General features: G+C 42.5%; 1 protein-coding gene across 1 annotated transcript in view; it reads left to right on the top strand.

Moving 5' to 3' along the window:
* niban2b (niban apoptosis regulator 2b) overlaps positions 1–25,795 on the top strand; it is a 56,554-nt gene that overhangs the window by 9,036 nt on the left and 21,723 nt on the right. The window contains exons 2-7 of the mRNA XM_047382123.1: positions 10,587–10,717; positions 13,507–13,635; positions 13,723–13,828; positions 13,980–14,147; positions 23,796–23,911; positions 24,997–25,101. Coding sequence (XP_047238079.1) covers positions 10,587–10,717; positions 13,507–13,635; positions 13,723–13,828; positions 13,980–14,147; positions 23,796–23,911; positions 24,997–25,101 — 755 coding nt within the window. The remainder of the gene's footprint in view (positions 1–10,586; positions 10,718–13,506; positions 13,636–13,722; positions 13,829–13,979; positions 14,148–23,795; positions 23,912–24,996; positions 25,102–25,795) is intronic.

Below are 25,795 nucleotides of genomic sequence, written 5' to 3'. Positions count from 1 at the left end.
GAACTGGGAACTGAATGATATGTTTATCTGTTACCGTATTTTCCGCACTATAAGGCGCACTTAAAAACCTTTAATTTTTTCCAAAAATGACAGTGCGCCTTGTAATCCGGAGCGCCTTATATATGGATCAATTGGTCAATTGGTTGATCCATACTGGTTGTACACGGCGCTCTGTCAAAATGTTTCAGTACGACTGGTAAACTACAAAGCCGCACCGCTTGCAGCATTACGGCTACCGTAGTCAGGGGTGTCGCCGAAGTAATAGCGGTAAACACCTGTACTGTGCTTACTCCTAGTCCAACACCACTTGTGTGTGTATAACGTTTGAATGTACTGTTGCAGGAATTGCCTGAACTATATGTGATTAGAAGCTCAGTGTGTGGGGTGTATGTTTCGTGTGTGTGTATGGAAGATGTTGACATTACTCCTCCGGACAGAGGTGGCGCTGTGTGCTGCCGTAGCTGAGAATCAAGAGTGAAGGAGTGACGTCGGTATTATTGTGAGTGTGGGGTGGGTAGAGACAGCGACCGGAGCAGCGGTGTATGAGTGTGTAAGCCCTGTGTTTTTACGTGCTGCAAAGTCATTAAAAAGAACCCCGAATCTCGTCAACAACTCAGTGTTTTGATGCTGTTTCTTCATGCTCAACTCAGCAACGTATGAGTGAGGGAGTTAACCCCGAGGAAACTAGTAACTTCGGCCCTGGAGAAAGCGTCTCCCCTGTGTCATCAGACTACGGTCAGGGGACAGAAACAGGAAAGGTTAACAGTACTAACATTTGATTTAGTGCATCAAACTGTTTCTTTTACGTGTTTACTGAATCAGGGAAAAGTTCCCTTTCACGTTTTAACTAACGTTTGATTTCAACTTCAACTTCATAGACTCCAATGCATTTCTAACGTGCGGTTGGCTCTATTCAATAGAATTCTATGTAGAGGAGACCTTACCATGAGAGTGAATGGAGTTATCAGAACGCTGGTTTGTAGTGTATTAATAAAGTTTGACTGACTGACTTATCTGACTGTTTTGTTGACATTCTCTTTAGCACAGCTCCATCTAGTAGATGCATAACGCAACCCCAGTCAAACGTTTGACTGCAGTAGCTTGTATTCTATGTGACTTATAATCCGGTGCGCCCTATATATGAAAAAAGTTCTAAAATAGGCCATTCATTGAAGGTGCGCCTCATAATCCGGTGTGCCTTATAGTGCGGAAAATACGGTATTTAACCTCTGAGACAAAATCTTTCATTTTGTGAATTTGGTGTGCTGCTCTGCTGGCTGTCTTGTCCGAGGGGGGATCGGGGCGGTGGGCTGGGGGGGTGGCATGGAGGGGCTGCGGCCTGTGGGGTGGAGGGGTTGTGTCCACTTCTAGGGCGTGGGGTCACTGGCGTTTGGATCGGCTGGGCGGCGATGGTTGAGCTGAGCTGGATAGTGTTTCTCCCTGGGCGGTCGTTGCAGTGGCAGTGATGTAGTGTTTTTTGTTGCTGATGGGGGCGTGATGGGGTCACTGGCTCTGGGTGCCTGCCGCTGGCCCTGGGTGCCTGCCGCTGGCCCTGGGTGCCTGCCGCTGGCCCTGGGTGCCTGCCGCTGGCCCTGGGTGCCTGCCGCTGGCCCTGGGTGCCTGCCGCTGGCCCTGGGTGCCTGCCGCTGGCCCTGGGTGCCTGCCGCTGGCCGGGGACCTCTTGGTGGAGGAGTTTGTCCCATCATGGTGCGGGTCGGGGGTCCGGTTGTGGGTGCGGTGCTGGGTGGGGTCTGCCCTGTTGCGCCAGTGGGCGGGGGTGGCGTTGCGCGGGGCCCTTGCCTTGCCGTTGCGGTGCGCTGTGTTGTGGGGGAGCGGGGTGCGTGGGGGTTCTTAGAACGTGGCTGTGTGTGGAGCTTGCGCTGTGTGTGTGTGGCTTCATCGGCTTCTCGGCCACGGAGTTCACCTGTGGGGGTGTGCCCCTGTGGGGGTGGGGATTCGTGGCGTTTGGGTTCGGGGGGATTTGTTCGATATCGGTGTCCTTGTTGGGGGTGGCCCTGTGTGGGGAGGTTCATGTTGGGGTTCACTGGGGGTGGGAGACTCATGGGGTTGGGATCGGAGCTCGTTGGGGGGTCGTGACTGCTCTGTCCTGGGGCGGCTCCGGTTGGCGGGTTGCTTTGGGCCATGTGGACCCCTCTTTTTTACATAGCCCCCTCTCCAGAGGTGGATGGGGGTTGTTGGGGACTGGGTTCGGGGCAGGGGGGCGGGAGCTGGGCTGGGGTCACCTAGGTCTGGGCAGTACTGGCGCCTCTGCCCCAGGAGGGAAGGGGACCACCTCCTGGGTCCGGGGGCTGGTTGCCCCTAGGGGCTACCGGCACCTGGACCTGGGAGTATAGAGTATGCATGAGGAGTGTGAGTGAGTGTATGACGTCCATTGTTGTTTATCCTTAGGTTGGGTGTGAGTGATTTTATGTGTATGCATGAGGGTGGGAGTGGGTGATTGTGACTGTGTGTGCCTGTTTTTTTGTTTTGTTTGTTTTTTTGCAACAGGTTGGATCTTGGACTGCTCCCTCTCCTGGATCAGCTTCCTCCCCGCCACACCGCCTGCCAGTGGTTGTACCGCTGGTGTACTTGTGGTTCTCGGTGTCTGGGGCCTGGTGCTTTGGTGTGTGCTGGCTCACTCCCGGTGGCTGCTTGCCGGGGCCTGGCCCCCTGGGGTCTGTCGGGCCTCTGCTTGGGGGGTGGTGTGTCCCGGGGTCTTGGGCCTCTGGGTCCATGGCTGGATCTGCTCGGGCGTGGACGGCTGCCGGCAGGGCCTGTGGGCTTGTCGCTGCGGCTCCCTGGGGCTTCTGCACTGTCACTGCTGGGTGGTTCCCCTGGGACTCTCCACTGCTCTTCTCTGGGGGGGTTGCGGTAGTCCCGGCGGTGGTTCTCCTGGGGTTCCTGTGCTTTGGGGGGGCCTTTAGATGTCTGTGGCTCGGATCTCCTCAGTGTCTGTCCAGGGACCATGGGGCAGGTCTGTGGGTCCTCACACTCGCTATTGCATATTTTTGTGGAGAAACCTTGTATACAAAAGAGCGTCCACACTCATACTCACAGGTGTTAAGCTTCAGATGTCGACAGATACATAGATGTTCTATATTGGGCTGCACCTCTCACTAAGTACATTTAACATTCAGAATTACCGTGTACTATTTTGTTAAGAAAAAAAAAAAACAGCTGCAGATGTATAAGCAAGCAGGGTGTAATCTTGTATTCTCTTCATCCTTCTTTCTCTCCTCCACTCTTTACTCCTTTTCTCCCCTTTTCCCCCCATCTCTGTCTTTTTTGAGCTTCTTTTTTCCTTTTCATTTCAGTCTCCGTGTCCGTAACAATTGAAATAAGTTTATTATAAAGTTTATTTTATAAATATCAAGCAGAGCTTTAAAGCATTAGCTGTGATGCTCCGCTTGTGAAAGTAAATCTGTTGGGTAATTTCTTGGCACTCAGACAACAATTCTGAGCACTACTCTGCTGGACAGGACACGGTAAAAAAAAAAAAAAAGAAACCAGCATGACTCATATTATCCTGATCACTGGGATTTAAACTTTCACCTCTTGCCCCTCTCTAACTTTTTCCACCAAGTTCTTGAATTGTTACGACTAGAAGTACTGAAATAAATTGACTTTAGATTCCATTTGAACAGGAACAAGCCTGACAATATGTTCCTAGTCCATGAATAATGGTAGATAAAGAGGCTATTACTCTGTTAGGGGATATTACTGTCATCAGTGTTTTTTAATAACTAAGAACTATTCAAATGTTGTGTTTGAGCTCTACTTTAAGAACAGGACAATTAGTTTGGACTCCACAGATATCGTGCAGCAATTAATTCTGTAAAAACTTGGAGCACTCTCACACCCTCCCCCATGTGCTCAGGGTTGCTTGCATGCTGCAGCTGTGCTAACAGCGCTGTGCTAATGATTTGAAGACCAAGTTTGTAGTCAAAGTATGGGCAGGTCATAGTCAATGTTAAGCATATCATTTATGTTACTTCCTCAAAATGAATGTGCCATAGCTGTTTATCTGCAATCATCGGTGGCCCTGCTTACTAGCCTGTGCATTCATGGCAGGCACCGCTGTGGGGGAGGAGCTGTGCAGGGAGGGCTGTAGCACAGCAGAGAGCAATGGGGAGGGACCTGTAAGGTGTACTTGTTCAGACTTTCAGGCTAAGTCCACAGTTTTCTTAGAACTTCCCACTGCAGCTTTGAGGCCACAGAGTCACCAGTCAGACCTTTCTATTTTTTAATAATCTAGGGTTGTCAATATAATAGACATTTTGATGTAATTGATACTAAAAAGAAAAGAAATATTCACATATACTTATTTGCGTCAAAATTAAGATAAAGTGACCCATTCATATTTGCCCAAATTGTCATACTTCTGGTAGCAGCGCTGCAGTATCAGAGATACTTAGCCCCTCCTCTCCCTGAAGTCGCCAACTAAAGTAATTCAATGAAATGAACCAGTGCACCACTCTCTCTCTTTCTCCCAAAATACAGTAACTGCTGGTTTTTGTTCTAGTTTTGATGTGACTGCAGGGAGTAAATATTACTGTGATCTTGTCCTAGTGTGTTTCTGTCTAGTTAGTTTCAGTCAAATTCTGCCACTGATGGAAAGTTGAAAGCAGTCAAGTCAGTTTTTTCTTCTCACTCCTAGTGTTGCCATGTAGTCATCATCATGTGGAAATTAGTGTTGTGTGACTGTGTCAGGGATGACTGCATTGTTACTCCCAGCCTGTTTGAAATGTGTCAGCTACTTTCTGGCCCTGGTGACAAACTCCTGCCTCCCCCAGAATGTTACCCAGCTCAGTGGGGGCTGCTGTTCATGTGGGTGATTACTTGGCAACACAGATGCCTGGATGGTTAAAGTGTTGCCACTTTTCTTGTCACAGCTTTTTCTTCTGAAAATTGGGGGCGGGTGTATTGTCAGTATAAAAATGAAGCTCTCTTTCTCAACATACTTGCCCCTAAACATCACCAACACATAGTCCCCTGTATCCATATGGTTGTTTGGCTCTGTTGAACGTCAGCATTCTTCTCAGATATACTACAGTTAACAGCAGCCTCAAAGGGGTGCTGGTCTGTTAACTATATAGAATACCTTAAATGGAGAGGGCCCAGAACAGACCTACACTCTACTCAGTCTTTTATCTTTACAAATGTAAAGGGAAGTTTAGTTCCTTTCATACAGTAGCAAATCAAATCACTTTACATAAATTAGGAGAGCTGAAGAAAATGGCTTTAAAGAACCAACGGTCAGGATTTCACAATAGTAGGAAAACATTAAACAATAGTGAATATCACAATGATGTAATGACTTCGATCTCTCTAGACTCTATCTATCTAGCTAGCTAGACACATTGATTATTCAATTGCCTAGTGTCGATTGTACTCTGCTGCCCATGTATACACACACTCAGCAGACACTGAGAACCCACTAAGAGGGTTTGGGGCTTTTCTACTTGAATGGCCAAAGTTTGCCCCGATAAAAACCTTAATTTTCCTCAATGTTCCAGACTTAAAAGAAAACTGCATCATTTAGTTCAAAGTTTCCAAAAATATGAGCTCCAACGTTGAACCATGAGCAAATACTTTTGACAATACAATGCATTATATTTTCAACAACTCCAGTATATCTAAGTAATTAGGTCTGATTGCATATAACAAGCATACCCATACAAAAAATACCAGTGCAAACAAATCCCTGGAATAAAAATAACAAATGTGTGGAGCTCCCCCACCCCTTAAAAAAACTCACAGTAAAATGTGCTTTCTTACTTTTTTTAAGATAAGAATTACATTGTTTTTATGGCTTCCTGTCCAAAGGGTCAGTTATACAGAAAACAATAACCTTGTGCTTTTCCACAACTCTGTGCCTGAAGCATACATTCAACAGCACTGATGCAAAGTTAAAAAAAAAGAAATGAGTTTAGTTTTCATTATATTGACCTCAATGCATGCTGTGAAGCACAAAACGACTTTACAACTTTCCTACAGCGTCCTGTCTTGCACTTACTGATAATTCCCTGAAATTCTCAGCGATCCCATTCTTCAGCCAATCATTTATAATTACATGGAGATAACTAATGGTTTTAGCCGAACACTTAATTATACAGCTCCAAATGTAAAAGCGGTATTTTCAAACCACAACACAGAGCAGACGGGATCCAGTTGGTAATCCTCCTCCCTGCAGTAGCGGCAGCTGAAGAGCATCCTTCCCATAAAATGCAGATGGAATCTAATTTTGAATCTCAGTGGCCACAATTCATTTAAGTGTCTATTTCATTCTGGGTTGTTGATGTAAGATGGGTGGGCTCAACAGCTTTGTTTCAGTAGCGTACAATTCAGCTTTTCTAAAGAAGTCAAACAGTTTAGTCCGAGGACAGCACTGTTCTCAGTGCTAGGTTCTGTTCTGAAATCAACAAATAAACTGAAGCAAGTATTCAGAGTTTTTCTATGACAAAAACAACAATTTCCTCAAGATTTACATAACCTCTACTTCTTTCATCCATTTGATTACTTTATCAGCTAAAGCTCCCATTAGTATCCTGCTGAATACAAAATTTGCTGCATCTTACCACCTCTTTTGTGTTCCAGCACCATCTACTAAAAGCCGAGGTGGTGCTTGAAGTACTGAATGATCATTCTTGCGCATGTGCAGGTCGAGTTTTTTATGCCAACCAGTGAGTCTACATAGTCACATCACACTGACTGCTCAGTCCATTTTCATCTTCTTGTGCACAGATTTGCTAAGTGCAGGTGGTGTGAGTCTTGAGTGCTTTAATCCCTATTTATACCAATATTTTGCTTGGTGCCATTAGCCTCTTAACTACGGTCAGAACTGCAGGGTCATCTAACCTACTAGAGGCTGCACCTGCTAACCTTCTTGCAGGTTGTGTCTCTCTTTAAAACGTGTGTTCTACGCCTAGTGAGTCGTTATATCTATTTCCGTTCACTCTTTGGTGTCACGTTCACAGAGGTTGTATTTGGTTTGACTGGCAGGTGCCAGTGTGGTTTGCCCTAAGTCTGATTTGTTTCAGTGTGCAACTTGCCTTCATTTTTAAATTTTTGCCGTAGCATCTAACTGGCAGCTTTTTTTTTTTGTGTTAAACCAATAGTGACGCCTCTACTCAACCTGGTCCATTAATCCATTGCTTGTTGACTGCTGTGTCAAGAGAGGTGATTTTAGCTTAACCTGATGCTTTAAGTCATTGGAGCAGAGGATTGCTAAAAACTCTGTGCTGCAGAGCCTGTTTGGCTTCTCTCCAGCTTAAGGATGTGCATGATCTGTGCCCCTCTGGTCTGGGGATGGATCATCTGTGGGAGCTTCTCACAAAAGCATCCTGCTTCAACATTTTGCCCTTGTCCTTCATGACTGCATGTTTGGCAGAGGTTGAACATGTAGGCCAGGCAATGAAACATCAGAAGCACTAGGGGCCCAAAGAAAGAGGTCCAAGAGAAGCTTTGATGGGCTGTCTTTAAATCTGGACCATCTCACTTTAGAGTTGGCCCAAATGAAGGCGGTCCTTGAAAACCAATGCCAGGAATCCTCCTCCTCAGTGTCAAATTACAGATGACCTACACTGTAGGGCTTATGACTTGGGCTCCCCTGGGACGAATCGGTCAAGGGTGCAATGGTGCCTTTTGACCCCCTGCCAGATTCAGGGGGCTTTTACTCAAAATATTCTTTAGTTCCAAAAAAGACTGCAAGCCTATGCTCATTTTGGACCTGAGGGGTCTGAATGTTTTTTTGAAAACTATCCCTTTTCATATGTTGAGCATCAGGGATGTGCTTCAGTTGGTTTCCCAGGGTGACTGGTTAATTTCGATTGACCTAAAGGACGAGAATTATTAAGTGCCTATTGCACCCCACATTGGTGATTTCTCTGATTTTCCTTTCAAAGGAGGTGTTTTCATTTCAGGGTTCTCCCTCTCTCCCTCCCATTGTCTCTGTCTCCCTGTGTGTGTGTGTGTGTGTGTGGCAGCAGCCTTGTCTCCACTGCCAGCCAGAGGCTTGAAAATTCTGAACTGGACAATGGCTGATCTATGCCAGCGATCAGACTTTTGCCCACATGCTGACAGAGCTCAATCACATATAGTTATTGGGTCTTTGTGTAAATGGACAGAGGAGCAACCTGGTTCCATCACAGAAAGCAATTTATCTGCATTACAATGAACACAATCATGACTGCTTGCCCTTCACCACAGTGCATCACTGGAATTTTACAGATACTACCCACATTCCTACGTGCCAGAGCATCCCCTCTGATTGCGAATCTTCACCTGCTGGGCAAGCTGACCGCTGCATCCACAGTGGCTCCTCCAGGGTTGTTGTCTCTGCACCTCTACAACTGTGTCTTAATAGTCCAAGACTGGACCCAACCTGAGCCACACTCAGGTGCAAGAAGGTGCAGATTACCCCTCAGTGACTTATGTCCTTGACCCAGTGGCGAAACAAATATATGACAAAGGGGGGTTCCTCTATAGCCTCTCTACCATCTCGTAGAGAGGTTGTTTAAACCGATGCATCCACCATGGGCTGGAGGTCATCATGGCAATGACAGATTGTGCAGGGAAACATGGTCTCCACAGCAGAGAGAGGAACAAATCAACACCTTAGAACTGAGAGCTTAACAGTTGGCACTTACTAGACTGGACCTTCCTTTAATTTACTACCATTTAAGGCCAATACTACCCATATCCTATATACTCTTATTTAATGTTGGCAAGCAATGTTTTTTTTCTATTATAGAAAAAAAAATATTAAAAGACACACAAGGGATATTATGTCAGGTTCAGTCTTAATCTGTAGGAAAAATCTTCCTCGTGTTTTCTGTTAGGAAAACATATGTGCAGACCTTAGGTCAGTGTGAGTCCTTGGTCAGCATCAATGTCCATCCATTATTATGGATTTAGTCTCTATGTTGACCAGCTGTTGTACCACCCTATTGGTGGTGGTAGTCTTCACTAATTTTATTATTGCATCAGATTTCAACTTGGTTGTGCACCACAGCATCAGGATTAAGGTTTCCCAGCAGACACACCGTGATGTCAGTTGGATGGCAGGATGATGGATCCCAGTCCAGTAGATTAAGAAATGTCCCTATGATGACGAATCGAAACACAGCAGATGCTAAGTTGCAGGTTTTAATGCCCCGGTCAGTTATTCAAAGGTTAAAAAAAATAGCAGGAGAAAGAGGTGGTGCAGTTGTTTCTTGGAGGTTCAAGCTAAACTGCAGACTAACCTGGAGTTAGTTTGTTCTACTGTCAATGTGCATCTCACAAGAAATGTTACCCCTGCCTCACCTAAATGCCTAAACCGTACTTTCCCCTCAGTTCAATGATGAGACTTGTTTTGCTCATGAAGAGGTCTGTCTGACTGCACAGTTGTGCTCTTAACCTCACATCAGTTAACACTGGGAAGTTAAGAAATCAGACTTATTTTATTAACCTTTTTCTAATTGCACATTGATGTTGTTAATTATTTTAAAAAAAAACAGCTGACATCTCCTTCTCAGGATTTGCATTTAAAATTATAACTGCTCGGCCTTTGCTTAAACGTTTTCCAACAAAATAACTCAAAGGTCACTCGAATTAACATGCTGACCTGCAAATCTGCTTCTTTAACAAGTTAAGTTTAATTCAACCTAAAGAGATCCTTTCTGTACTTGCAGAAAACCACCTTTTTGGTGTTGACCTCATTTTGTCATTCATCCTTTTGTATTAAAAATAACCAATATCTACTTCTCTACTTGTGTTGCTCTTACTATGAAGGGGTACTATATTTATTTTTCACATGATCTCAAAGTGACCTTTCACTTCCCTAATGACACCAAAAACCAAACCTTCTGGGTGGTAATTTATCCATATTTGCGCAAAAAATTAGGCTTAGGTTCTTAATGGTTACATTTGGGGTCAGTGGAAGTATGTAGCAAAGGATTGTTAGACCAAACCTGTAATAACTTGGATATGCTCTGTATGAGGAATGTTTTCACACAACTTTAGTCCATTTGAGCTCTTTTAGGCTTTAATGAAGAGACTGAATGTTATCCAGAACATACACCTTCATTAAGCGCATTTGCATATGCCAATCAGTGTTTGGCAGATCGAAGCCTCTCTGGTTTGGTACAGTAACAGAACTCAATATTGTTTCCAGATGGCACGTAGTTGCGGGGGATTTTAGATGAGATTAAAGAAGGACAAACTGTCCCTCTTACACAATGTGAACAAATGAAAATAAGTCCACCAGGCAGAGTAATGTAGTAAAGACCGCACAGTTATTGTTTTTTTGTTAAACTTTGTCAAGTAGGGCTTTTCTGTCTTTACAAATTTCTGCTAGACACCCTATCATATAAATGATGAAACACATAGTGATGTTGAAGCAAGCATCTTGTTCTTGAACACTATTAATGTCTATTACTGAAATCATCATAACTTCTGCTCCTAACTGTGGTGCTTCAACAAACATCCCAAAGTGCTCAGTTTGCAGAACACAATGAGTTTCCAGAGAGTTCTTTGTAGGAGCCCTATTGGCACCTCGTATTAGGTTCCGTTGGTCTAACTTTGGCTCTGTTCATGTGTTTCAGCTCGAACTGGGATGGTGATGGCAGAGTTTGGGCGTCTGTATGAGCAGCAGTATGCTGTAGCTCTCTTCAACAAAGTTCGCTTTGACATGGAGGGAGGAGGTGGCCCACAGCCACAACTACTACAGCGCAAGGTAAGGGATTCACAATCACTACTACGCCCCTTTCTATTCTTTGTAAGCTTTAATTCAATTCGTGGATTGCGTTTCAAGTAGTTGCCCTCTAGGGTTAGTGATTGCAGCTTGCATTCCTACACATGCAGAGCAAAGACAAGTACATAGTCTTGTGAAGAAGACAGCAAAAAGTATAGTATAAACCTATGAAGCAGCTGAGTTCCAAGAAATTGACTGGAGAGAAACGTATGTGGATAAGCTGTAGAGAAAACAACAAATAACAAAAATCTGTTTTATAAAATGTACAACAAAATCCCTTTTAATTCAATTGTGTATTATTTCATTCATTTAAACTCCCAACCAATGTCATTTAAAGGGATTTTAGGCCACCTCAGAGGCTTGACAGTGTTTCACAATTTTAATTGGTTCAAACTATGTAAAGAAAAAACCTGCTTGCTTTCAGTTTGTTTTAAACAAACTTCACCCCATCACCTCAGGCAGTGTTCTTGGTTCCAGCTGCAAAACACACCTTGTGATTCTGTCCCAAACTCTTTAAAGGAATTTGCTTCATGCTCCTCAAGACATTTGCTTGTGTCCCTTTTGTACCTCACTTTTTCCTTCCACTTAACTTAATGTTTGCTCACCGGTCTCTTTGAACAGTCAGCTTCTACAGGTCCTTCTCAAAATATTAGCATATTGTGATAAAGTTCATTATTTTCCATAATGTCATGATGAAAATTTAACATTCATATATTTTAGATTCATTGCACACTAACTGAAATATTTCAGGTCTTTTATTGTCTTAATACGGATGATTTTGGCATACAGCTGATGAAAACCCAAAATTCCTATCTCACAAAATTAGCATATCATTAAAAGGGTCTCTAAACGAGCTATGAACCTAATCATCTGAATCAACGAGTTAACTCTAAACACCTGCAAAAGATTCTTGAGGCCTTTAAAACTCCCAGCCTGGTTCATCACTCAAAACCCCAATCATGGGTAAGACTGCCGACCTGACTGCTGTCCAGAAGGCCACTATTGACACCCTCAAGCAAGAGGGTAAGACACAGAAAGACATTTCTGAAAGAATAGGCTGTTCCCAGAGTGCTGTATCAAGGCACCTCAGTGGGAAGTCTGTGGGAAGGAAAAAGTGTGGCAGAAAACGCTGCACAACAAGAAGAGGTGACCGGACCCTGAGGAAGATTGTGGAGAAGGGCCGATTCCAGACCTTGGGGGACCTACGGAAGCAGTGGACTGAGTCTGGAGTAGAAACATCCAGAGCCACCGTGCACAGGCGTGTGCAGGAAATGGGGTACAGGTGCCGCATTCCCCAGGTCAAGCCACTTTTGAACCAGAAACAGCGGCAGAAGCGCCTGACCTGGGCTACAGAGAAGCAGCACTGGACTGTTGCTCAGTGGTCCAAAGTACTTTTTTCGGATGAAAGCAAATTCTGCATGTCATTCGGAAATCACGGTGCCAGAGTCTGGAGGAAGACTGGGGAGAAGGAAATGCCAAAATGCCAGAAGTCCAGTGTCAAGTACCCACAGTCAGTGATGGTCTGGGGTGCCGTGTCAGCTGCTGGTGTTGGTCCACTGTGTTTTATCAAGGGCAGGGTCAATGCAGCTAGATATCAGGAGATTTTGGAGCACTTCATGCTTCCATCTGCTGAAAAGCTTTATGGAGATGAAGATTTCATTTTTCAGCACGACCTGGCACCTGCTCACAGTGCCAAAACCACTGGTAAATGGTTTACTGACCATGGTATCACTGTGCTCAATTGGCCTGCCAACTCTCCTGACCTGAACCCCATAGAGAATCTGTGGGATATTGTGAAGAGAACGTTGAGAGACTCAAGACCCAACACTCTGGATGAGCTAAAGGCCGCTATCGAAGCATCCTGGGCCTCCATAAGACCTCAGCAGTGCCACAGGCTGATTGCCTCCATGCCACGCCGCATTGAAGCAGTCATTTCTGCAAAAGGATTCCCGACCAAGTATTGAGTGCATAACTGTACATGATTATTTGAAGGTTGACGTTTTTTGTATTAAAAACACTTTTCTTTTTTTGGTCGGATGAAATATGCTAATTTTGTGAGATAGGAATTTTGGGTTTTCATGAGCTGTATGCCAAAATCATCCGTATTAAGACAATAAAAGACCTGAAATATTTCAGTTAGTGTGCAATGAATCTAAAATATATGAATGTTAAATTTTCATCATGACATTATGGAAAATAATGAACTTTATCACAATATGCTAATATTTTGAGAAGGACCTGTAGTTATATGTAGGGGAGGGAAAGGTTTGGCAACACTAAACTGCCTTTACAAAATCACGATATGTTGCTGCACACTGCAGAATTAATAGGCAATGCTATAGAAGAAGAAAGGCTAAGATTCATTAATTATTTGTAACTTGTGATGTAAAAACCTGCGCGACCGCTTACCTTTGCACAGATGTTGAAAGCGGTATTAAGCATGATGTTTTGTACAACTGATTAGCTCTTGAGGTTAATTTTACAATTTGCAAACACAAGAGAAGCGGCAGTCTGATACTACATGGAGATGCTTTCTGCATTTGTGTCATTATTTACATGTGGACATGTATGCACATGTATTTGAATAGTCTGACTTACCAAGGAGTTTAATTGGCTTCCTTCAGATGGACAATGTTACAAACTGGTTAGGAAAAATAAAAACTATAAACAAATGCAATGCAAAATCTGATTCCTTTTTGAATAACTGGAAGAAGAAATTTGTGTTGGTTCTGTCTCTGTTTCTCAGTTTTGGCTTATGTCATCTCTCACAGATTCCTTTGGAGAACAAATCAATCTTCTCTGGATCACTCTATCAGTGCTTAGAGGAGAACAAGAAATGGAGGAACCGCTTCCTCTTTGTCCCAGATACCTACAATATCAACTATTATGACAGTAAAGCAGTAAGAGAGACTGACTGTACAGTTTAACATGATGTTGACTGGCTTCACTGACACACTTAACACTTCCTGCTTCTTTTTACCTTCCAGGCCTATGACAAACACCTCCCCCCCAAAGGAACCATCAACTGTGCTGGCTACAAAGTGCTGACCTCTATGGAGCAGTACCTGGATCTAATCAGCAGCAGCCTCCCTGGTGGGTACAGCAGTGCTCACTGAAGCTGCTGTCTTTTACTCTGAGAACAGTGTAATTAAATACTGTACTGTGATCATTCTGGGAGATGTAACGTGTCAGTAGGTCATATTCACAGTAACTGTGTTACTTTGTATCCTGTACATATTTCCAGGTTTGAAAGCCAAGGTGGGAAGTGCTCCCTTCCTAAAGTTTCCCTACCAGTTCCCTTTGATACTGTGGCACCCTTATGCCCGACACTGCTACTTCTGTGTGGAGACCGAGAAGGAGCAGCAGAAGTGGCACGCTGTCCTACAGGACTGTGTTAGACATACAAACGATGGTAAGAACTGCCAGCTAATCGTCATCAGTTACTGCCTAATCAAGAACAGTTAATTTGATTATCTTTTTTTTTTCTTTCTTACGGGAGGCACCACATTTACTGCAACTGGAGTGTACTAAACTGGAGTACATTTGTTCAGTACCAAGTCATAAATGAGCTAAATACAAAATAATCAACCACACTTGATTTCAATATTTTTAACAAAAATAAACCCAGAATGCAGAAACAGTCTGAACTGAGCACAGCTTTTAGCAGGAATAACTCTATAATCATGTTCTGCTTTAACATATCAGTCTCTCCCTTCAATGTGAGAGACTGGGGTAAGGTTAACAGAGGATAGCAATACTTCTGTTCATTGAGGTTTGCAGAAAGCTGTTTATGCACACCACTCACATACAGGGGTTGGAGAATGAAAGTGAAACACCTGTCATTTTAGTGTGGGAGGTTTCATGGCTAAATTGGACCAGCCTGGTAGCCAGTCTTCATTGATTGCACATTGCACCAGTAAGAGCAGAGTGTGAAGGTTCAATTAGCAGGATAAGAGCACAGTTTTGCTCAAAATATTGAAATGCACACAACATTATGGGTGACATACCAGAGTTCAAAAGAGGACAAATTGTTGGTGCACGTCTTGCTGGCGCATCTGTGACCAAGACAGCAAGTCTTTGTGATGTATCAAGAGCCACGGTATCCAGGGTAATGTCAGAATACCACCAAGAAGGACGAACCACATCCAACAGGATTAACTGTAGACGCAAGAGGAAGCTGTCTGAAAGGGATGTTCGGGTGCTAACCCGGATTATATCCAAAAAACATAAAACCACGGCTGCCCAAATCATGACAGAATTAAATGTGCCCCTCAACTCTCCTGTTTCCACCAGAACTGTCCATCAGGAGCTCCACAGGGTCAATATACACGGCCGGGCTGCTATAGCCAAACCTTTGGTCACTCATGCCAATGCCAAACGTTGGTTTCAATGGTGCAAGGAGCACAAATCTTGGGCTGTGGACAATGTGAAACAGGTATTGTTCTCTGATGAGTCCACCTTTACTGTTTTCCCCACATCCAAGAGAGTTACGGTGTGGAGAAGCCCCAAAGAAGCGTACCACCCAGACTGTTGCATGCCCAGAGTGAAGCATGGGGGTGGATCAGTGATGGTTTGGGCTGCCATATCACGGCATTCCCTTGGCCCAATACTTGTGCTAGATGGGCGCGTCACTGCCAAGGACTACCGAACCATTCTTGAGGACCATGTGCATCCAATGGTTCAAACATTGTATCCTGAAGGCGGTGCCGTGTATCAGGATGACAATGCACCAATACACACAGCAAGACTGGTGAAAGATTGGTTTGATGAACATGAAAGGGAAGTTGAACATCTCCCATGGCCTGCACAGTCACCAGATCTAAATATTATTGAGTCACTTTGGGTTGTTTTGGAGGAGCGAGTCAGGAAACGTTTTCTTCCACCAGTATCACGTAGTGACCTGGCCACTATCCTGCAAGAAGAATGGCTTAAAATCCCTCTGACCACTGTGCAGGACTTGTATATGTCATTCCCAAGACGAATTGACGCTGTATTGGCCACAAAAGGAGGCCCTACACCATACTAATAAATTATTGTGGTTTAAAACCAGGTGTTTCAGTTTCATTTGTCCAACCCCTGTAATTCCATCTCAGTATTTTTAAGCAATCTGATGTCTGGACTTTGACTGGACCATAGCAACCCTTTGATTCTTCTCATTTCAGTCCTTTTGTGTTTTTTTTGTTTTTTTGCCAAATGCTGCACTTGTTGATTATGGCTAGACATCTCTACTTTGCTCTCATCTTTTCAATGGATGCTGCTTAAGAAGGCTTTTTGTTGGTCCTGTTGCAAATTTGGAAGCCTATGTTGCACCGCCATATTTTTAGAGGGAAGCTTGTCACTTACTTGTTCAATGTTTTTGTAATTGGCCGGCCATGAACTTGAACATTAAACAGCCTCATTGTTTTCTTGTAAGTTTTCAGGACAATACAGTCTAACCCCCAGATAAATTTGATGGGAAATCAACTCCTGGAAAAATTTGCAATTAAAAAATGTTCCTTCTGTGAACGATTCCAACTGTACACATAAAGATTTTTGTTTAGAAATGACACCTAATTAATTATATAGATAATTTAATATCTAGGGTCATTGCTGATTCCATTCCCTTCTTGGTGATGTTATCTAAAGTAGCAAACTACCAAAGGTTCTGCATTTATGGAATGGAATGGACTGCATTTATATAGTTGCCTTACTGGAGACAGACAGGGTTAAAAAGACTTAAACTAAATGAAACAAAATCTCTCCAATCATGTCTGTGGGTGTCCACAACTAAACTCTCATACTGTAAGGAGTGGCTCCCAGCCTCCCAACCACAGTCTACCATGAGAAACTGGTCTCGACTCCGTCTTATTGGCAAATTTTTGCTCTGTTTACGGTTAATGCTGCTGGAGGCAAACAGTTGAAATACAGCAGCTTCCTTGGCAGCAGTGAAGTCATCGTCTAACCTCAACGCCTTCAATTTCTATGTATTTGGCACAAGACCATTGGGTGTGTATTGATTACACTATAGTTGCTTGTTTTGAGGTGATAGAAGCAACACCTAAATGCTCAGTCTGTAATATAATAGCAGATGACACAACAGTTCCTTGTATTGTGCCCTCATATGGTTCTGTGTTATTAGAGCTGTTTTTATATCCAGTCCTCTGATGGTGAATCCCATTTTTGTTTGTATTATTTGTATCTGCTAAAGCAACAGTTGAACAGTTTAAAATAAAACTACCACCTGACTGAAATGCTGTGGCAGGACCTTAAGGCTGTTTGTGGAGAGTTCTGGCACACCCCAGTGGGGAGGTACAGACTGAAATAATGGTTACACAGGGCTATGTGGTGGTGTGAAACTGTACATAAACAAATGCTTGCAAATCTTTATCAACTCAAATGATTTTGTCAAGAAGAATGGGCCATATGCTGCTAAATGTTGCTACAAGCTACTAAATCATTGGGTGCACTTTTTTTCTCATGGCTTAAACTGTTCCTTATTTCCATTCCTCCCTGTGGCCTGATCTGCCAAATACGCTGCTTCAAAACACGTTGCTAGTAAGTTAACGCTATTATGACATTGAAAATAACAAAACAACAGAACACGACATGGTATTAACAGTTTATGGTGTGTGTGTTTGCTTGCTAATAGAGAAAAGATGGAGAACTTATACCATTAAAGTCATTGTGTTCTTTTTATGTATATAGCTTTGTAAATGTTGGTAGTATGCAAACTCCACAGAAATCTCCCTGCCTAGATTAGAACTGGTGACCTTCAAGCTGTGCGGCAACAGTGCTAAAGCCAGTCCCATTCCAGCTGTCTGCCTCACACGTACTAAAAGTTCTGTATCTGAGATCTAAAAGAAATGTGCCATGACCCCTTACAGATAACCCAACCACAAACCCGATTTTTATAAATCATATTGTCCTTCACATCATTTAAGTGTATCTGGTGAGATCACGCCTTTGTGTGCCTACAGAACATGCTGCTGGGATTTCTGAATCAACAGAGTGTGGCCCATTACTCACAGAAATCACCTGATCAAGATGTGCATATGTGTCAGATGTTCATTCAGGCTGTCTAAAGTCATTCAGTGCTTTAGATACATACAAAGTTGTCCTGCTCCATCTTCAACAGGTTATCTGCATCAGATTCTGCTGATCAGCATATTTCTTAGGTTATACGGACAATGGAGGATCATTTGGTGTTCCTGCTCTCTCTGCACTCACGGATTGCACTTCTGTCTTTCATATCACTACATCGCACTTTCCGCACTATCATCTTACCCTTTCCAGCCCACAATTGTTATAGATCTGTGACTGTCTCCTGGAGTGGATCAAAGGATTGATATAGGTGGGTCAGCTTCAACCCCCCTGTCCCGTGCCATTCTCACAGAATGTACCAGAACAATTCATCCCGTACTCTTATAACTTCATTAAGGGAAGCAATCCAAATCCTATTTCTCTCAAGGACGGAAGAGCCGAAAGGCAAAGATTTACGTCTTGTGTCTATCTTACTCAGTGTGACACTAGCTTGGGACTGAACGTGGGAACAAATGTAATTACTGTTTTAAAGCAGTAACACATTTCCTTGGTACGTATTGTGTTTTGTATACTGCGCATTGTGTGGAACCTGGCCAAGAGGAACCTATAATAGGAGCTTTGTTCCAACTTCACGTCTGCTGTTTGCTTTAGCAGAGGCCCTTCTAGCTAACAGGCGCAGGTGTTTCCACAGGACCTACATTTACACCATGGTTAGGAGCTGCTGTATAATGCAAACAGACAATAGACATTTGAGTTTATATACAGTGTCACTAAAGTAGTGAAGAGAGGAGATTACAGTGTACACCGTTGACTGACAACAGACGGTGATCTCATTTGGGTTCTGTTATCGTTTCGACAGTGCTGTTGTAGAGTATATTTTTCATTTGCTTCCAAATGTGATTTTGGAGAAATTACATCTTCAGGTTTAAAGGTTCATGATGTCTGTCCATCACACCATCTTTCTTTGCGCTAAGACAGCCAGAGCTTGGTTGAACTGTTCCTTAAGTAATCATTGATTCATTTAGTGGCCTGGTTAATATTAGGGGTTACCAGAGCTCCTTTATCTCAACTTAATGTCTTTAAAATGAAGTTGTAAAGCCAAACAGATGAATCAGCACATAGTAGGTAGTACTAACTATAAAAGGTGATATATAGAATAGATAAACACCTCAACACTGGACTGCAACATGCCTAAAAAAATGTACAGTTCAGTTTCATAACCCATAATGTCAACGTATCCAGAATGCTCGGAGGCTGGTCGCGCAGCAGTGTTGGCAGTGTTTATGCATCTTTGTTTATGAATAGTAGGAGCTCAGAGGGTGAAACAGCTGTGTTGGAGAGATGGACAGAGTTCAGAGAGGCCGTGTTGCGTAGGTCCATAACCCTTATTCCATTAACTTGCTGGAGAGCTTTTAAATTCCCTACAGCACCCTGACAGTTTAATACAAGACTTTAGCCTTCACCTCAGATTGTGTGGCCAGTTTCTATAGTACCTTGCAAATGTATTCATACCACTTCAGAACAATACACCAACCTTTGAACATATCACAGAGCTCTGTTCAATTCAACATATGAAAATGCAAATCTACCAAAATGTGGCCATCCCACCTAAACTAACTGGGGAAGGGTTCATAAATCAGAGGCCAAGAGGCCTGTGGTTACTCTGGGTGGACACCATACATCCATAGTTCAGGTGTGAGAATCTGTTGAGAGGACAACTACTAGCCGTGCACTTCACAAACCTGGCCTCACAAAAGCGTGGCTGAAAGGAAGCTATGAGCCATTTAGGAGACACAGCAAACATGGAAAAAGGTGCTGTTAGATCAACTTTAAGGCCTAAATGCGAAATGTCTACATCACCTTGAACTCGTCATCCTCACGGAGAAACATGGTGTTAGCAGCATCATGCGGCGAGAGTGTCCCCCCCCCCCTCACATAGTGTTCTGTCAGGGATTGATTCACACAAGATTAGACAGAGGTGAAGACGAAGATAAAGTTTGACCGGATCAATCTAATGTACGTTGTTATCGATCTGGACTGACTGTCGGTGTTCATCTGAGGGCTTCCTCCTGTATGAAGTTTGCCCTTTATCCTACTGTCCTGAATTGTTTTATTCTAGTTAGTTTAAATGAAAGGATCCTAGTGCTGTAATTCTCCTCCATCCTTTTAAAAGACAAGATGTGGGTACAGATGATTGAGAATTCCCTCTTGAAGAATGCCTTGCCTTGTTTGAACACTTTAATGCATTTAAATCTTGGTAGATGCTGGGCTACAGTACACCCTGCTGGTAAAACACAGCTATGGCATCTATTACAGCATAGAGCTCAGATGTTCATTGTATGCTGACGTATGCTCAAATCATATTTGTACAAAAATACCCGTTCAACAGTGCAGTGGAAATGGAGCAATGAGGATGTGACACTCATATTTAATTCAACATTAGTTGGTTAGAAATTTCTAATAAGTTGACGAATCAGAGCCCTAACGTTTTAGCAAACAGATAAACATAAACTGCAAGAATTAATTTTATTCACTCTTTAGTTTAATGTCAGTGACTGGTTGTCTCATGGAAACCAGCTCAATATCAAACTCAGTGTGATACTGGCCTGGGACTGCTAGATTGTTTCATTTTTAAGTTTGGTTTGTGTTAATCCAGTTCCGCAAACCGCTTTTCATGAGCCCATGCCAATAATGAATCTAGATTTGAGCTTTATTTTAGTACTTTTTTCAGTTCTTTAGTCTTTCTCTTTGTGAGTGCTGTCAGTAGCTTACATCTAAAGGTGAACTGTCCAAACTAACATTCTTGCTCTGAACTTTCATATTGTCCTTTGGTTTTTCTTGAATGTAGAGCTTAACTGCTTCTAGCAATTCAACAATTTTCAGGTGTTTTCAATGTACAAATTACAAAGAAGCAGTTTGAATAATTAAAAAGAGCTAATATTGCAATAATTGTATTCAAATTCAACACCAAATTGTGTTTTCAATTACTTAAATTGTTTGGTTGACGTTGAAGCGTCCAATCAAGGGCTTCATTGGTTGCATCAGTTGTGTTTGCGATAAAAAACCTCAAACACCTGGACTGTTGGCAGTATTGTTTCATTGCAAGTAATGACAATTATTCAAAAAATTAAGAAAATAGGGTATTGCCTTGTGCTAACAAGGAGAAGAATACAAAAAGATAGTTCCCAGAGATACACTTGGAACACAGTTCTCAAGTTTAAAGATAATGGGACAGTGGCTGCACCTCCTGGCGGCAGACAGTGGAAGTGATCGACAGCTGCCATTAGATTGCTATTGCCCCTTTTCCACTTGCTCTTTCTACGCAGCACAGCTCCATTCCCCTGGTCTCTCTCTTCACGGCACATAACCAGTAGTGTTTGCACTGACCCACTGATCCTGGAGCTATAGCTTGAAGCCCCGTCTCCAGCCATCAGTGTAGTGCGCTGCGCCGCTATTAATGTTACTGTGAGACATTGTCACATTAAAGAAATCTGCATAAAACAATGAAAAATAAAAACAAAAACAAATAAATGAAATACAATTGCTTGTATTATTGTATATGCAAGAATGTCTTATATGTATTTTTCCAAGTATAAAACGATCCACTGGGATAATTATCTGGACCACAGCCCAGCCAGAACTTATCAAATAAGGCCCAGGGGATCTGATGTGGGGGGGTTGCGAAGTTGGCGGCTGGAGAATCAGAGAGGAGAGACGCTGCAGTCTGGACTGGTCATACTCCAAAGTTTGCTCCTAAGTTACAATTTTGGGCTTTATGAGGATGCTTTTGTCTCAGCCATGGCAATATCAAGGACAAGGAGTTCAAAAACAGGCTTTTGACCACTATGAAGTTAATTTTGGGTTGGATAATGGATATTCATGCTCTGCAAATTCAAGAAAGTCTTTTTCCCGTTTTGATTCGATGTGGGCAGTCTGATTACGGGCAGCTTCTCTCTGCCTGCTTCCTCCTGCTTTCAATTCTGTAGCAGGATTTGGAAAATGCGGTTGCCGAATACAAACCCAACGACCTTCCAGAAAAGGGAGACAAGGCTGTCTCCCTTTTCTGGAGGGTCTTTTGTGGAACCAGTGTGCCAAATGTGGACCACATGCATGCAAACGCACCTTACTGTAATCTGTGATTTATGCTGTAGGGTGTGAATGCATGGCAAAAATCCTAAAAAAAAAAATCTGAAGACAAATAAAAAATATCTGTGGTTCAGTCTGAAGGTATTCAAAAGATTCTATGCTGCGAATGTCAAACATATTTTTATCTTCCATTTTAATTTTTGTATTTTTATTACAATTTTTATAAGATTGTACTGTTTTGGGACCTAAACGTAAAAAGTGAAAATTTTTGTAATAAAAAATCATTGCTCTACAAACAAAAAAGCATCAAAATCAATATTGTTATCAATTTTTGACCAAGTCAATGCTGTAACACCCACACCCGAAATATTTCCCTTTGGTCTTTATTTTTGGAAAATATTACATATTTTGTGTTTTTTGCCTACAAGAAATAAGGGTTTTTTTGGACAAAAAGAAGAAAAAATTTCTTTTACATAATGGTAAAACGTGTATGTTCTACGGAGCCCGTGAAGGGACATGGGGGAATTTTTTTCTTTTGTGTTCCCACGCAATAGTCTTTGCGTTATCTCGCAATACTTTGTGGGATGGTTTCCAAACCAGATAACTGCAAAAATGGAACAAACACTACACCCGTTTTTGAAATTTATTGAGTTTTATTTTGAAATTGGCCTTAAATAAAATGATCTTCAATCAGACTTAAAGACAGTTATTATCCACAAGCTGTCAAACTACTGAACTCTGGACAATAATGCTACAAGAAACCACATCTGTGACACTTTATTTGCTTATTACTGCTGCATGACATGTACTTTTGTTTTTATATTGATTTGAACGGTTCGTCTTATGCTAAGCATTGTTGACTGCAATGTTTGTTTTGTGAGCAGTTTGTCAAATGTGCTGCTGTTCCAAAATGCACCGCTTTCTCAAGGTGATTAACAACTTTTGCAAGCGAACTCAAAAGTATTGCGTGGAGACGCAAAAGAAAAAAAATTCCCCCATGTCCCCTCGTGGGCTCCGTAATGTTCAATACGAAGGTGCCTCAAGGGTTAAAAAAAAGGTACAAAACATGCATGTATATTTGTGCATAAAAACAGAATATTTTCAAGAAATAAAACAGCAGGGATGTGACCCCTTACTGAGTTTGTTGGGAGCAGTGATGGTTATTATGTCTAACAGAGGAAGGATCTGTGATAAAACTCCTTTGTGCACCTAGGATACAGCAGTCTGTCACTGAAGGAGCTCTCCAGGTCTCCAAACAGATTCATGCATTAGGTTGGGAGATATTGTCCAACAGTGATGTTATTTTGGTTAGGGTCCTTCTGTCTCCCACCGGGTGGCTGTCCACTCCTGATAACATTCAGCTTGTTCGGCAAACATGATATTTTTTATATGCACAGCCTCCAAGAGGCTGGAACTGATGCCATCCAGGCCTGCTGCCTTTTGCACCTTGACCTTTCATATAAATGAACTGGAGGCCTTTGCCCTTGAGGAGTTGGGTGAGATTTCTCAGGAATGCTGTTAGAATCATGTTTTCAGCGATCCATAACAGCAGAAAGGGTGCTCTACCAAGATGTTAAGTTGGTTGTTATGAAGGGGTTGAGTGATTTAGAGAGTGCAGTAGTCATTAGATGTGGCATTTTGTTTTCATTTAGAGGACCAACCTGTAATTTTAACTGTTGAGCTATTTCAATTGTTCTAGTCTAATTTAGTTTCTTGCAAACACCTGCTGGTTTGGATATTTTAACAATGAACCTAATTTGCTGTGGTGGTTGAATAACTTTAGATGCAGCTATATCACTTTTTTCCAACTTCAGCCACGGCTTAATGCCACCATAGCTAATGTCAGTGAATGCCAATAACTGCCATAACGGATTCAAAGTTTCAGTTCTTTCTAAGTTGCCGAATGAAGAGAGCACATACAGCCTTCTAACAACTGAATGTTTTTTGTTTTTAGGTTTGTCCGAGGAGCATAAAGTCCAAACACCAGCTTTCACTGACACAGTCCGACTTTACCGCCAGGCTCAAGGGCACTTTGGCACCTGGGAAATGATGTGTGGTGTACCATCACAGGTAAACCATGTACAGCCTATCACCGTACTGCTGCCAGAAACCTATGACTGATTGTGTGTCCCCTGAATCAATTGGAGCTGAGAGTGTTGGTTTAGATTTACTGGTTGGTTTCAGACCATTATTGAATGTACCTTACCAACCCGAAAATACCTTTTTATATATCCCTAGGATCCAGAACTAAAGAAGCCTTCTCTTTAGAATCTGGAAACCCTAGTTTCCCCCCAGTCTTGCACTTTTATGGTTTTCCCAGTTACAACATCTAGATGTCCAGTATTCTGGTAAATGGTTGGCACAACATGGCAACCCCTTCAGCATGGCACCACAGATTCTATTTTTGGTTTTTTTCTAATGCTGGATTTAGTTTCTTGAGTCCTACTCAACCCAAGCATTGGCTAAGTTCTTTTCATATGAAAACTGGTGCTCATAGGTATTTGGGTATGACTTAACATAAGTCCTACACACTTTCATCTTTCTGTTGTGGTGTATTTCTACAGATATTGTGAGTTTGGGGCATCCCCAGGGGTGCATATTAAAACTAAACATCATAACAGAACTCAGAACTGTATTGTTTTGGTCACATGTATAGGCTATTTGAGAAGCTACAGCAATGTGGATGTTTCAGCTTTTTTTTCTTGGACAAATATAAGTTAGCATTTTCAGATTCACCACAGTCTGTTTTCTGTGCTTGGTGTGAATGTCAGTGTAAAAGCAGCCGCTGGGAGCAGCCAGTGGAAGTAGTCACTAAATGTATAGGGGTGGCTGTGGCATTCTCTGGTCCCGTTATGGCAGGACCATTGTTGTCATAGCACAGATCACAGGTGTCAAACTCCAGTCCTTGAGGGCTGGTGTCCTGCAACTTTTAGATGTGTCTCTGCTTCAGCACACCTGAATCAAATGATTAGTTCCTTAGCAGGACTCTGAGGAACTTGACTCCATGCTGAGATAGTAACTTAGCCATTTGAGTTCCTGAACCAGCAACTAATCTAAAAGTTGCAGTACACCGGCCCTCGAGGACTGGAGTTTAACACCCCTGTTATAGATGTTCCAACATAATGCTCCAACTTCTGAAGTGTTTTTCCTTGTAGATCCTGTCTAACCTGGTGATGGAGAGCCTCCACTCTGAGTTAAGGGAGCTCATCTCCCCTCGTCTCAAAGGCAAACTGCATGAGAGGCAGAGGAACTGGATGCTGGTGAGACACTCCCATCATTATTTCTCAGCTTTGGGTTTAACAAACCATAATCATAGTTACATTATGCTTGATGTCTTTTATACCTTTTTTGTCAAAAATAAAAAATGTTCTATTAAAAAACAAAAGGCAGCTTTCTTCTTCATTGTCAGTTCTTCATCTCCATCTCCTTTATCATCTTCATCTTTGTCTGTGTTGGTCTTCAACCTCTTATTTTTCTTTCTCTTATTCTTAATCTTATGTCTCTTTTTCTACTACTTTGTCTTGTTTTTATTATCTGGATTTGATACGCTTGTAGTATAGAAATAATTCTTAGTTAATGATTAGGAATGTACTCTCACCGGCCACTTTATTAGGTAGACCTTGCAAGAACACGTTGAACCCCCTTTAGCATAGATTCAACTAGGTGTCAGGAACATTCCTCAGAACTTTGTGTCCATGTTAACATGAATCACACAGTTTCTGTACATTTGTTGGATGTATATTCATGATACAAATCTCCTGTTCCACCACATCCAAAAGGTGCTTTATTGAATTGAGATCTGGTGATTGTGGAGGCCACTGGATTCCAGTGAATTCATTGTCATGTTCCATAAACCAGTTTGAGATGATTTGAGCTTTGTGACATGGTGCATTATCCAGCTGGATGTATCCATCACCATTACCACCACCACCACCCTGAATTACTGAAACAAGG

This window comes from Girardinichthys multiradiatus, chromosome 12, assembly GCF_021462225.1.
Source record: "Girardinichthys multiradiatus isolate DD_20200921_A chromosome 12, DD_fGirMul_XY1, whole genome shotgun sequence".
In the NCBI taxonomy this organism is placed as follows: Eukaryota; Metazoa; Chordata; class Actinopteri; order Cyprinodontiformes; family Goodeidae; genus Girardinichthys; species Girardinichthys multiradiatus.
This window is presented reverse-complemented; position numbering and strand designations above follow the sequence as displayed.